Below are 14,280 nucleotides of genomic sequence, written 5' to 3'. Positions count from 1 at the left end.
TAAGGGAACTTACTTTCGCCGCCATTCTGAATTGATGACAAAGAGATGGTAATCGAGTTTGGTTGTATCACCAATTTTCACGACTTGTCCGTGTGCTTAGCCATTGCTGGTTGAAGTAAATAACGTTAAGTTGGGAAATAGATTTGTTTTGTGTAGGTAAATTGGTAGTTTAACGAAGATTTATTGAATTTCAATAGTACCCTATGCTCGGACACATTAGTAGAATCTTCAAATCCACGAGATAAAATAAAATTCGAATTCCACTTTCACTTTCATCGTGAATAAAAAATTAAATTTATGCACATAAATTCCTTACAATTTTTAAAATGGTTCATCAATGTTCAAGTATTTAATCTTCGATTAAAGTAATTTCTTTGCAACTCCTGTGATAAAAATGAAAGTTCGAGAATTCATTAAAAGAAATCGACTCACCTGAGGTTGCAACAGTAACATACTGGTGCTACCACCACTGCCGCCGGATCCGGTGTCGCCGGAAGTTGCTTTCGAACTGCTGGGAAGTGCACTCAGGTGGCGTGTGGCCGAGCTGTGTCCCCTGGCTGCTGCGCTGCTCGCGGAAATAGAAGAAACGGATGTGAGGATCGCTGTCGTTGTCACGGGAACCGCAGTCGTGGACTGAACAACAGCACTCGAGAGTGGCGAGGTTACGGCTTGCGACAGAAGCTGTGGAGCACCTGTGGGAATGGACAGAAAGAACACGAACATTCGTAAACTGGTTTCACCAGGACGTCAGTGGGTTAGTGTGGTTAAGTACCATGATATACCATTATTCGAACGTGAATGCCGATGGACTTCTTCGACATCCGTTTGAAGGTCAGATGGCCTTGTTAGAGCTCAATCTGCATAATAACGCATAGTATCAACTAAATAGATCCCAGCTGCCAAATGGAATGGAAAAAGCTTCCGAAGGCGAAGTCGAAGTGTGCAGACAATAAATCCTCTCAAATCAGTGTAAAACTTCACAACGCATCAAAAGTTTTTTCTCCTCCAAATCACGACCAATAAATCACAATTCGACGGACGGAAGACCTCCCAGGATCGTTAGCTCAATGTTGTTATTATAATAGTATTTTATCGCTTCATAATCACTTGCTTCGATCCTAGTTTCAGCAATGCTCTGCATTGAATTAACTATCAGTTCACGCTAAAAGACGAAATTAGAATAAAATCACGTTTGTCACTTGGATCTAGTCAAGCCGGTTCGAGGTTTACTGCTCGATGGGAGTGGCTCGCACATCAATCGGATTCGGTGGGCCGGCGCATCACAACGCGTCCTTTTTGCCAGTGTAGTTTTTTTTATTCCGAAGATTTACATACTACATGCAATAAAAGCAGACACAGCGGCAGGTTGGGGTGAAACTGAATTTCATTTTTCACGCTCATGCTGCTGTCGTTCGCCAGCTAAATGGTAAAATGGAGTGATCTCCGCGAGTGCCACACAATAAGGCAGCCGATTTTGAAATTGATATTTTTTTTTGGTTTGGTGAGCCGAACTCACCTCACTTCACGGTGCAACCCTCTACGGTGTAAAAGTATATTGTCTATACGTTTGGTAGGTTTTTGATAAATGTGCTGATTGCTATCGCGAAGCATAGATACAGAACCACTTATATACGTGTAGGCATTCCGTTTGTTAAAATCCCTTTGAGACTATAAAATCAGTGATATTTAGCGAGTTATTTATGGAAACAACCATGGGTTGTTGTGACAGACTGACTGTTTTATACTACAGAAATTAAATTTTCCTCGCTAGAATAGCACCCGGCCATAAACAGACTGAATCAGTAAATGTTGGTTGAATTGATTATTTTCAACAGATTGCAGGCACATTTTTACAAGCTGCTGATGATGAGGTCACCTAGCGTGTGAAAACACATTATCGGGTCTCCATTAGGAAGAAAGTGAATTCATATGCCAGAAAACCCGTAATCAAGCCCGCGGTTAATAGATGATTTCGAGGCAATCCCTTCCAAAAAAAATTTCACCCTAAAAGGTCGCACGCCTCCGAGATAAACACATACTCCGGCTGGACCGAAATTATTTAATTTCCGATCCGAGCTGTTCCAATAAGCCGGGGAGCAATGCTTCAACCAGCCGCCTCTGCTGATGAGCGCTATTATGAATCTCACTATTAATAAGATAAACGAATTATAAATAATTATAGAGAGATGCCCGTGCGAAGATTCCGATTCTTCCATCGTCATCGTTGGTTGGTAGCACCGCGTCGATCAAGATTCGGTAGAAACAGAAGCAGACTACCCGTGTTCCCCATCGCAACCACACTGACCGACCGCGGGTCTACTCTACAGGCAAAACAACCGATGCCTTAATTCAGTGAACGAATAAAGTGCGGAATGAAATCGTTTCAATCTGATCAGTTTTCTTCAACCCTCTCTCCAACGAATCCGATATGCGCTATATTTCAACACAAATCCATAGAAAAGCTGTGGGAGAGGAAAGCAATTTCGTTGGGAATTTATTATGTTCTGTTATCATAATTAGAATACGTTATGATGTTTTGGGATCATAAACATGCATTTAGAATGCCGAAAACATAAGCGAAGTTCAGGGTCATAAAGTTTGTCATTTGGTCACGTGACACACAAACCAAGTATTTAAGTGGGATTTTCGATGGAATTCTATTCAAATTTATAACTGACTTCGATTAATATTCATACAATCATAATATTCTAAGTTTTCATCATTTTCCAGCACAAATATCAAGTTGATGTCATTCACAGATGTGAAATTCGGCAATTAATTGCTATAATGAAAACTCATAATGATTGTAATTTGTCTTGTCAATAGACAACTATAAAATATTCTGCACATGACCAGGAGCTAGAAAAAGGAAATCCTATGGATTTTTTCTTTGTGATGGCGCCATCTCGTTAGAATGTCTAACGTTTGTGCCAAACAAGGTATGAATTATGAGACTTAAACTTTTTGAATATATTCAAATAAGTAACATTTAATAATATCTTTTTTCGGTCTTACACTAAATAATATAAAATCTATACCTATAAAGAAGGATTTCTGTCTGTCTGTCTGTCTGTCTGTCTGTCTGTCTGTCTGTCTGTCCTGTGTTCCTTATAGAATCAAAAACTACTGAACCAATCGGCGTGAAAATTTGCATGTAGAGGTTTTTGGGGCCAGGAAAGGTTTTAGTGATGGCTAGAGACCCCTACCCCCACTAAGAGGGGGGGCTCCCATACAAATGAAACACAAATTTCTGCATAACTCGAGAACTAATCAAGCAAATAGAACCAAATTTGGCATGTGGGTGTTTTCGGTGACAAGAATTCATTCTAGGGTAATTTGAGACCCCTCCCCTCTTTATAAGGGGAATTATAACTCCTCCCCCCTGTAAGAGGGGGGGTTTCCATACAAATTTCCTCATAACTCGAGAACTAATCAAGCAAATGGAACCAACTTTGGCATGTGAAGGTTTTCGAGGGCAAGAAAATTTTCTATGTTGAATTAGGACCCCTCCTCACTTTAAGAGGGGGGGCTCCTGTACAAATGAAATACCAATTTCCTCATAACTCGAGAACTAATCAAGCAAATGGAACCAAATTTGGCATGTGTGTGTTTTTGAAGACAAAATTTTTTTCTATGATGAATTGGGACTACTCCCCACTTTAAGAGGGGGGGGCTCCTATACAAACGAAATACAAATTTCCTTATAACTCGAGAGCTAATCCAGCAAATGGAACCAAATTTGGCATGTAGGTGTTTTTGGAGGCAAGAATGTTTTCTATGATGAATAAGAACCTCTCCCCACTTTAGGAGGGGGGGCTCCTATACAAATGAAATACAAATTTCCTCATAACTCGAGAACTAATCAAGCAAATAGAACCAAATTTTGCATGTGGGTGTTTTCGGTGACAAGAATTTATTCTATGGTAAATTGAGACCCCTCCCTCTTTATAAGGGGAATTGTAACTCATCTCCCCTTTAAGAGGGGGGGCTTCCATACAAATTTCCTCATAACTCGAGAACTAATCAAGCAAATGGAACCAACTTTGGCATGTCAAGGTTTTCGAGGGCAAGAAAATTTTCTACGGTGAATTAGGACCCCTCCCCACTCTAAGAGGGGGGGCTCCTGTACAAATGAAATACAAATTTCTTCCTAACTCGAGAACTAATCAAGCAAATAGAACAACATTTGGCATGTGGGTGTTTTTTTTGGTGACAAGAATTTATTCTATGGTGAATTGAGACCCCTCCCCTCTTTATAAGAGGAATTATAACTCCTCTCCCCTTTAAGAGGGGGGACTTCCATACAAATTTCCTCATAACTCGAGAACTAATCAAGCAAATGCAACCAAATTTGGCACGTGAAGGTTTTCGAGAGCAAGAAAATTTTCTATGGTGAATTAGGACCCCTCCCAACTTTAAGAGGAGGGGCTTCTGTACAAATGAAATACAAATTTCCTCATAACTCGAGAACTAATCAAGCGAATTGAACCAAATTTGGCATGTGTGTGTTTTTGGAGATAATTGTTTTTTCAATGATGAATTGGGACCCCTCCCCACTTCAGGAGGGGGGGTCCTATACAAACGAAATACAAATTTCCTCATAACTCGAGAACTAATCAAGCAAATGGAACCAAATTTGGCGTGTAGGTGTTTTTGGAGGCAACCATTTTTCCCATGATGAATTAGGACTTCTTACCTTTTTAGGAGGAGGGGGGGCTCCCATTCAAACAAAATACAAATTTGCTCATAACTTTAGAACTAATCAAGCAAATGGAACCAAATTTGGCATGTGAGAGTTTTAGATGGCAGAATTTTTTTTCTGTGGTGTATTACGACCCCTTTCCCTTTTAAGAGGGTGGGCTCCCATACAAATGAAATACAAATTTCCTTATAATTTGAGTACTAATCAAGCAAATGGAACCAAATTTAGCATGTAGGAGATTTTTGAGTCTTGAATTTATTTTATGATAGTTAGAGACCTCTCACCCCTGTGGTAGGGGGATATGGACTCTCATACAAATAAAACAGAAATTTTTGCGAAACTCAAAAACTAATCCAACTCGCGAAATTCGAGACTCTTCCATAAAACATTAATCAATAACAAGATCACAAAAACTATCTATAGTAACACTAGATCATTCAGGACGAGCCGGTCGCGAGTGTTGCCGGTGACCCGCCGTCGGAAGCGCCGCCCACTGGGGGGCTTGCAAAACGCGAGAAGTGTCAAAGATCATCCGAGATTCATGATTTATGTATAACACAGGTTAATTTGTGGCAATACGAAGTTTGTCGGGTCAGCTAGTATAAATATATAAAAAGTTGTATTTTCGATTGTTTTCTGATTGGAACAAACTGAGCTTTTTTTTGTATGCCAGAAGGGCATTGGGTTAAAAGGCCACTGCGACAGTCTTAATGATCGTCTTTTGTGGCAGGCCCCGATTGCTGTACACAGTTTACGGATCGCTCATACCCATTGATGGAGTTGAGCGGGATAGTTGTAATCCTGTGCCCCAATTAGGTACTACATGGTTTATAAAGCCAATGACCGTTTTGGGATTTAGGCTCCATACCTGATATGAAGTAAGAAGGAAACTTCCTAAGAAGTTGTGCCTTGATAATGCAAGAGCTCCGCAATAGCAGAGCAGATGCGCTGAACAAACTGAGTTACAAAAAGGTCTCAGACTGACTACTCAGACGTGCTCCTCCATAACATCTCTGATTTCCGGTGACTGGCTTCAGAACCGTACACCCGCGGACCATTGTTTGATAGTAATGAAACATGAAATGTTATATTTCAACAATTTTTGTTTACTGGAAAATGCTGTCCTACTGTAACGTTTACCTTATTGCACCTTTATGAAGTTGTAAGCGTCAAGTACACGACGAATCAGGTTCAATTTGAAGTGCTTTCATAGTGATTTCAGTGCAATTTCACAGTGCTATAAGACCTATGCAGGGGACTTTGCAAACCAGCTCGTCACTTAACGGGTGACAACTAAAATTTTGAATTTTTTTTGAGGCCCTTATACTTAACAACAAACGAGCTCAGAGAAAAATGAGAGTATGTATGTGTTAGTTCTATCTCTCCTCTTTTTGTCAATAGTTTTTGTTTTGTTTATGCTTGCCTTGTTTTGCTTAAATTGACGTCGAAACAAGAAGCATTTTGGAAGCACGTTGTACATGTCTACGAACTGCAACAGAAATCTCGGCAAAAAGTATAAGGTACAACATTTAAAAAGCAAATATGTTGCGGCTTCGACTGTTTACCATGTCCTAAGACGCCCAACAACTATTCGCAAGCAAAGTAGTGGAAAACCAGCCAAAATAATGGACGCAGAAGGATATCCTTCTTTTTCTCGTTTTTTCAACAACCAGTCGACTGGTTTGGCTATCAATAGATGCGCACCAGACGTATGTTTGAAGAAAATTTTGATCCCGTTTCTACGAAAACATCAGGTTGCTGGACAATACGTATTTTGGCCGGATAGAGCATCATCGCATAACGCCATAAAAACACAATCGTTCCTGAATACCCATTCGATCTCTTTTGTACTCAAAAACCACGACCCGACAAATCTGTCTCAGTGTACCCAATCGAAGATTTCTTCGGGATTTTGAGTACCTTGGTGTACAAAAATAACTGGAGAGCCACGAATTGCAAACAGTTGATTGGTAGAATCAAGAGATGCATTCGCAAAGTTGATATGACGGTCGTACAACGCTCCTGTTCGGACATCAAACGGAATCGCCGAAAAGCCGATTACGGACCGTTTTCAAGTGTACACAAATTTTTTTTCAATAATGGATAATGTATCTTTAATTTCGGTAAATCAGATCTTCTGCATGTATCTTTGTTTTTTTTGACAGCTTAGGAAAAAATTTCCAAAATTTTAGTTGTCACCCGTTATAAGTATGCCAAACAGAAAAAAACATTGTTAGGAAGGTCTCCAGTAGCAGCCAAATAAAGGCTAACTGGTTTCTGAATATCGAGTGAGTTGGCTGTCGCTACGGCGTGGATTGCCCTCTTTAAACTTCCTTAGAATTTCCGGACCAGTCGGCACCGTTTTTTTTCTGTCACTGCCATAGCATTTAATTGTACTTACTGCTGGTCTCTTTAATTCGTCTGATAGCTCAGCACACAAAACATTTTGTTCGCCGGAAGATGCTGGAGGGCCCTGAAAACCAGTGTAGATATTCAAGCCAAGTACAGGAATGCGGCAAACTTTCACTCACATTCCCTTAATTGAGCTCCTTCAAAAATAGGGTTTATTTCTAATCCCGGTCGTAGTAAGTAAAGCCATTCTGATTTTCATCATTTGTTGGATGGATTTAATAAATATTCCAAAAGTTCTTGTGCTGATTTGACTAAAACACACTTACCTTCCGATCCGTGAACTTTAAAATCAGTGAAAAGCGATTATTAATTTGTAATTTGTAATTTGTTTGTAATTTGTTTGTTTATTTCTTACGGTAGCCTGTTAGTTTGAAACTTTTGTATCAGGTCAAGGAAAATACATCAAGGAAAATAGGTACAATGTGACTAAATAGAACATACAAATTAGATAAATATTATTCTTAATAAGTAAGCACTAACATTAAACAATCATTAAACTATTAAAGCACATTATTGAAATTACGCAACTGACTTTATTTCTTAAATTCGTCATTCCGTTTTAAAATCCGTCCATCAACATTTTTCACCGTCCGAACTAAAAATCATAACAATGTTTATTAAGCTAACGCGCATGTATTTGTGTAGGACGGCAGGACAAATGTTATTCTGCAAAATTTTTGCAAGTCACGCAAGTATTCCTGGCTGTAGAATAACGACAATGCCTTGCGTGAGTTATTTTTATTAATGAATGACGGAAATTAAAACGATTAGTCAACATTTTCTCCTTCGTCGCACGAAAAAACGTAGAAAATTTGGCTGGTAGGACTTCTTTAATGGTAAAAAGCATTTAAATAGATCTCAGCTCACTTTGATTTATCGCGTATGAGAAACAACAAACTAAAATATTAAGGAATAACTAGTTTTGCATTGTGCGTCATGAAAATGCCGATGTTTTTAATAATTTGTGTTGGATTGGACGGGAATAGACAATTACGACGAAGCAGCAACATTGCCCAATTTTCAAAAAGGAACATCGACTGGAGTGTAAAAACTATCGAAGAATTACATTGCTCAATTCTGCCTACAAGGTGCTTTCCCGTATCCTGTTCTGCAGACTGAGACCGTTAGCGGAGTCCTTCGTCGGCGAGTACCAAGCTGGTTTTCGTGAGGGTCGCTCCACGACGGATCAGATGTTTACCCTGCGTCAGTTGCTAGACATGTTTCGGGAGTACAACTTGCAGACACATCATCTGTTTGTGGACTTTAAAGCGGCGTGCGATTCAGTTAAACGAAATTAGCTGTGGTATATAATGCTAGAACATGGTTTTCCGACGAAACTAGTGCTGATTCGTGCGACGCTGGACGGATCCAAATCATGCGTTAGAATAGCGGGTGAGACATCAGCTGCTTTCGTGACGTTGGATGGACTGATGCAAGGGGATGCACTCTCTAACCTGCTATTCAACATTGCCTTGGAAGGTGCATTACGAAGGGCAAACGTGGAAAGGAATGGAACTATCATCACGAAATCTCACATGCTTCTTGGTTTTGCGGATGACGTCGATATCATCGGAATCAACCGTAGAGCAGTGGAAGAGGCCTTCAGGCCTTTTAAAAGGGAAGCGGCGAGATTGGGACTTGCCACCACCAAAACGAAGTGCAAGGTTGCTGGTAGGTAACGTGGGAGCCCAAGGGGTGTTGGTGCCGAGGTGGAGTTTGATGGGGAACGGTATGAAGTAGTGCAGGAATTTATATACCTTGGTACACTCGTGACATGTGACAACGATGTAAGCCGCGAAGTGAAACGACGAGTTGCAGCCGCGAATCGGGCTTTCTACGGATTACGTAACCAGCTGAAGTCCCGTAATTTGCAAATTCCCACAAAACTGGCGCTCTACAGAACACTAATCCTCCCGGTGGCCCTTTACGGACACGAATCATTAACGCTAAAGGAAGCTAACCGGCGAGTGCTTGGGGTTTTTGAGCGTAAAATTCTGCGATCTATACTTGGCGGCAAAATGGAAAATGGAGTGTGGCGCAGACGCAAGAATCACGAGCTGTACCAAGTATACAAATATGCTGATATAGTGAAGGTAGTGCAATGTGGCAGGCTGCGGTGGGCTGGACACGTACCAGAATGCCCGACGAAAGAGTAGCTAAAACTATTTCCAGCAGAGAACCAGGAAGAGGCCGTAGCCTCCGAGGCAGACCCCGTACCCGGTGGGTGTGTGCTGTCGAAGACGATGCACGTTCAGCTGATGTTCGTGGGGATTGGAGAACGGCAGCCCAGGACCGACGGTACTGGAGGACCATAGTTCGTTCGGTGCAGGATCGGTAACGGACCGTTGCCACTAAAGTAAGTAAGTAATATTGTAAAACTTAGAGGTGCATAAAAAAGTCCTTTATGGATTTTTTTGCAACAATTCAGTTTCGTTCTATGCGTCTTGTTTAATTTTCAGCCAGGCTTCATTCATACAACTTCGGCAACACTATACGGCCGTAATAGATTTGGAACTTACCACAATAGATCTAACCAATGGTCGCAGTGGTTTAAGGCTCCTCAAACAAAAAAACTCTGAAGGGCTCATTTGGCCCAAAAGAGGAGCGATGGAAGCTACGCTTACACCGTTAATCATGTCGATCTCTGCTATGATCGAAAATCTAATGACGATAGCAACTACGGAGCACAAAATTTTCCATTATGTACTTTTGCTACAAAGTTGCTCGTTGAATCTTATCCCAAGTAACAATTCTAAAGCCACTTGATTTTATTTGAATTTTATAAAGGTTTTATTGCGGTATTAATCATTACCTCTGGGTTTATTGTGGTATTGCGCAATTCCAAGAGGATACGAGTCCAAACACACTTATAGCTAGCTAGAAACCCATAATAGAACTGCTAATAAAGCAAATTTAATGTGGTTGCTTATATTACCACGTTAACACTTGTTGGCTGCACCATGTCTCTTATAAACTTACCAGAAGCGTGGCGTGGCAATACAAAATGGTGCACAAATCAAAATTGATCTTATCGCGGTTACTTGTCAAACCGTAATAAATCTGTTAGGTTTAATACCCTAACCAAACAGTTTTTTTTGCTGCTATTATGAAGAATACCAAAGTTCAACACCAAAATCATTTTTTTATGCAAAGTCATATTGCCATATTGTAGTATTTTGCAGAAAGAAAGTTATTATCAATCGGTTTTCCTGTCAGAGGAAGCAACTAAAATGATTTTGCTAGAAATTGAAATTGACTAACTGAATATTTTCAATTTATTAAAGCAATCATATTTCGAAAATTGCAACATTTCAGTGGCCCGCTGATTATATCGACCTATCATATCAATATACACGATAAAATTAAATGCGCACATGCTGCAAACAAAGAAAATTGCTTAAAATTTAATAAGTATTCTATGGGATATTTAATTTCTGGTCGCTATAAACCAAATCGTTCAGAATGATCTGTCAGTAAAATTGAAACTTTTCTGATCACGGATGTATTTTCAAGTTGACAACTTATTTCGCTTTTGCCAGAAAAGCGAAAAGCGAAAAGCGAAAAGCTTTTTTAAATTATGGCGATGGCTGTCAAACAGCGAAAGCTTAACCGGTTTTATTGCTGCTTTCAGCAAAGTGTGATACGACTACTTGAGCTTATAACCTGATTCTTATAGCGGTTATGAAAACATTCTGATGAGTGGGCCACTTGGTCAGAAAGCAGTTTTATAGCGGTCATCAGAAAGTTCTGGTGGAGCTCATAGTTTTATTAGCGGTTTTATGAAATCCACTATACGAACGTAATAAAACTTGGAATTGTTACTTGGGATGTTTACATACAAGCATTTGAACAACAAGGTGCATCGATCAGTTTACAAATTTGCGGATTCGTTCTATAGTCGTATATAATGGAAATGAAGAAACACTTGCGGTTGTATGTCATGATGACACATTTTGGAAGTCGATTCCATCTGTTCGTCGACTATTTTCGATAATTCCACTTGCCGATGCATCATCTATTTATAGACTTCAAGGCGACGAATGATTCAATTAAGCGAAATGACTGGTGGCGGATTATGCAAACATGATTCCCCAACAAAACTAATTTGTCGACTCCACTTTAAGCATCGGGATAACGGATGAGATATTTTTCGCGATCTTAACGTTAGATGATTTGAAACATGGTTGCAAGCGCTTGGAACTTTTTACCTAAAAATAAAAAATAAGAAAACTTATCCAATTTAATTCTACTATGTATATTTTATTCAATGACAGATACGTATTTCGCCTACGACTTGCAGGCTTCCTCAGTGTCTGTTTTTGAACTCAAGTCGTAGGCGAAATACGTATCTGTCATTGAATAAAATACACATAGTAGAATTAAATTGGATAAGTTTTCTTATTTTTTATTTTTAGGTTTCGTATTCTACTAAGACGCTCCAAAAACTTCAGTGGAACTTTTTGTTATCATTGCATTGGTGTTAAGCGTAGTAATTTAGCATGTGTATTTAGTCTTCTAAAAATGTACATTGCGATGATTGGATTTTTCATAAAATTTGCAAAAACGGAGCACACGGCGGTAGCTGGAACAGCCGTCGGACGTTGATACTGCTTTGGTGGTTAATGGAGATTACCCGGCGAATTTGTTTACGTGGGTGCAATAGAGCCATGCGATAACGAGGTGAGACGCGAGTCATAGATGAAATCAAATTAAAATATAACAACATGAACGAACATTTCAAGCAGAACATTCCTACTTAAAACAATGGCACTTTCACAGTATTATTTATTAGTTGGCCAGTTGATAATGCAATTCCCAAGTTGCACGCTTTAGGTCCATTTAGTTAAAGCAACCGAATTACGATTGAAATTAGTCATACTTCGGTTACCACAACAGCTTTGTAACAACCGTGCTACTAGGTTATATTCAAGTTGCATGTAATGTATAGTTCGGAACATGGGCTATTTTAATTAGTGAAGGCCTATGGTTAAGAGAAATTGGTGATTTCAAACTAAGGTTCTATCGTGCACTTTAATAGCGTAGAGAATCAATGACGTACAGATTGGTTGAGTGACACGAGACTGAGAAATGGATATTCTTTTCATGGTGCTAATTTATGAGCAGAAAGTTTACCTCGCCTTTTGGTCAGCGTGATTGATAGATCATTCGTATAAGTATTTTTTATGGTTTCTAATTTGCAATTTTTTTTCGCACACGCGTTCCAGCCACGCCACCAGCCACCGACTGCGTAAATAATGCGTGGAAAAAGTATCCTTCGGTAAAGGTCAGCGGGCGATTCGCGAATCGGAGATGCAAATAATGCGTTTCATTATCGTTTGATTTATAATCACTGATTACCAGTGAGAAGCTAATAGGCGATCACCATATTTTCTTCTGCGCATTGCGTTGAATTTTAGTGCCTTATTATACAGCACGTGTAGAGCAGCTTTGCTGGACGGGGTCCGTCGATGTGGCGCTCCTTATGCGCTACTTTCCGGATTTTTGCATATGTCGTCCGCGATTGTGCACTCAGGCCTACAACATTCCCAAAACATGATCGTAAAATTAAAATATACTATTCTTTTAATTTATTTGATAATAAATGTCCGCGAACCTTTGGCTTCCTGACAGTAATAGGTTTAAAAATTTGCAGTAACACACTCGTAACTCTTCAAACCAAAAAATATCGTATTCATTTTTTATAGTTTGGTTATGGTGAAATTTCTAAAAAAAAATACCAATACTCCAAGACTACGCATAACCGATAAGGCATTAATAAAAAATTGCAAGTAACAATATTTCCTACCGACACACTTCTTCTTCAAGGTGAAAAATTGCACATTTACGAAATTGGTCTATTAAGTAAATAGTTTCTAAAAGAAAAGAGTACTCTCCTACAGCCTGCGATTCCATTTATTCAATATTCAATCACAGTTTTTAGAGTCATACAAATTAGGTAGATTGTGTGTAGATCAAGCGATAAATAAATTATTCAATTTGAACGTGACCAAGATAGCTCTAACTCTGCAGAAAAAAAAATCAAAACAATTTTCCTAGCATTATCTCGTTTGTGAACGCTGTCATTTAATTAGGAGCGCAAGCTCCGGTCCAGCCGGTCCAGCATAATTTCTTTTTACTGCTTTACCCTAACGATTGTGCAATTACCGTAAGCAACTGACAATCGTCGTTGACCGTCGATTGAAGTTCGCCCGAAATGGTCCATTTTATGATTATACGAGAATTATACAGCGTTGAACGGTCGCTCGGTGTGGTGCTGACCAAACCAACTAGCACCGGCAGATTTGGGTAAGTAAAGTACTGTGTACACTACAGGTACCCTACATTTTGCGATCGTCTTCCAAACAAAGTTCAAATTGAGTGAGGCATCATCCAGTGTGGAAGCTTGCACGAGACCTTGCGCCTGTTTTGCCGTAATTCAGGGTCAGAGGGTACCACGGGTGATTCGCCGTGCTGCACATTATCTATTGCCATTGGACAACTAGCACGGACACGGACAAATAATTGTAAGCATCGAACTTGAAATTAGCCGGAATTAGAAGGCATCAGAAACCAGAAATTATATCGGCAAACAAAACAGAAAGCAGTGGAGGTCGACTCGGTTTCGACCGCCAAATGTCTGCCTGCTGCCATCGGACCATTGCGCGGACGGAGGCAGATAGGCGGCCTTTGAAGGCGAAGCGGTCTGATTGTAAAGTAATGGTGGGAACTTTTCTCATTTCGTTAGTTCGGATGGCCACGCTGGAGAACCCCACCGACCACACCGGCGGGTGCACAGAAAAATTGGGTCTCTGTCCACGTTTGTCTAGGTACGAATGGACGTGAACGGCGCGGCGGGGCGCAGTGCCAGCCGGAGGACTGGTGGTAGCGTGGAAATAACAGAGGCTAATAATTAAATTAAAATCAAGTAGAGATAAATGATAGACAGTCATTTAGTTTCGCGTATAGGAATGCTAATCTAAGCGTCAAGTTCGGGGCTTGAATAGCTGACGCGCTGTAAGACAAGGGCAAGGGTAACACGGTGATGAATTAGAAATTTGTGTGCAATGAGAGATTTTTTGTACTGATGATAGTAAAAATCATGACAATAGTTTGTATAAATATTGAGCGTCATAGCTCATGCTTGCTAAGATATGTGGGCTCTTGAT

General features: G+C 40.0%; 1 protein-coding gene across 1 annotated transcript in view; it reads right to left on the bottom strand.

Moving 5' to 3' along the window:
- The window catches only part of LOC128740594 (probable nuclear hormone receptor HR38), a 59,340-nt gene that overhangs the window by 15,218 nt on the left and 29,842 nt on the right, over positions 1-14,280 (bottom strand). The window contains exon 2 of the mRNA XM_053836154.1: positions 433-692. Within this exon, the coding sequence (XP_053692129.1) occupies positions 433-692 (260 nt within the window). The remainder of the gene's footprint in view (positions 1-432; positions 693-14,280) is intronic.

The sequence above is a fragment of the Sabethes cyaneus genome, chromosome 3 (assembly GCF_943734655.1).
Source record: "Sabethes cyaneus chromosome 3, idSabCyanKW18_F2, whole genome shotgun sequence".
NCBI lineage: Eukaryota > Metazoa > Arthropoda > Insecta > Diptera > Culicidae > Sabethes > Sabethes cyaneus.
This window is presented reverse-complemented; position numbering and strand designations above follow the sequence as displayed.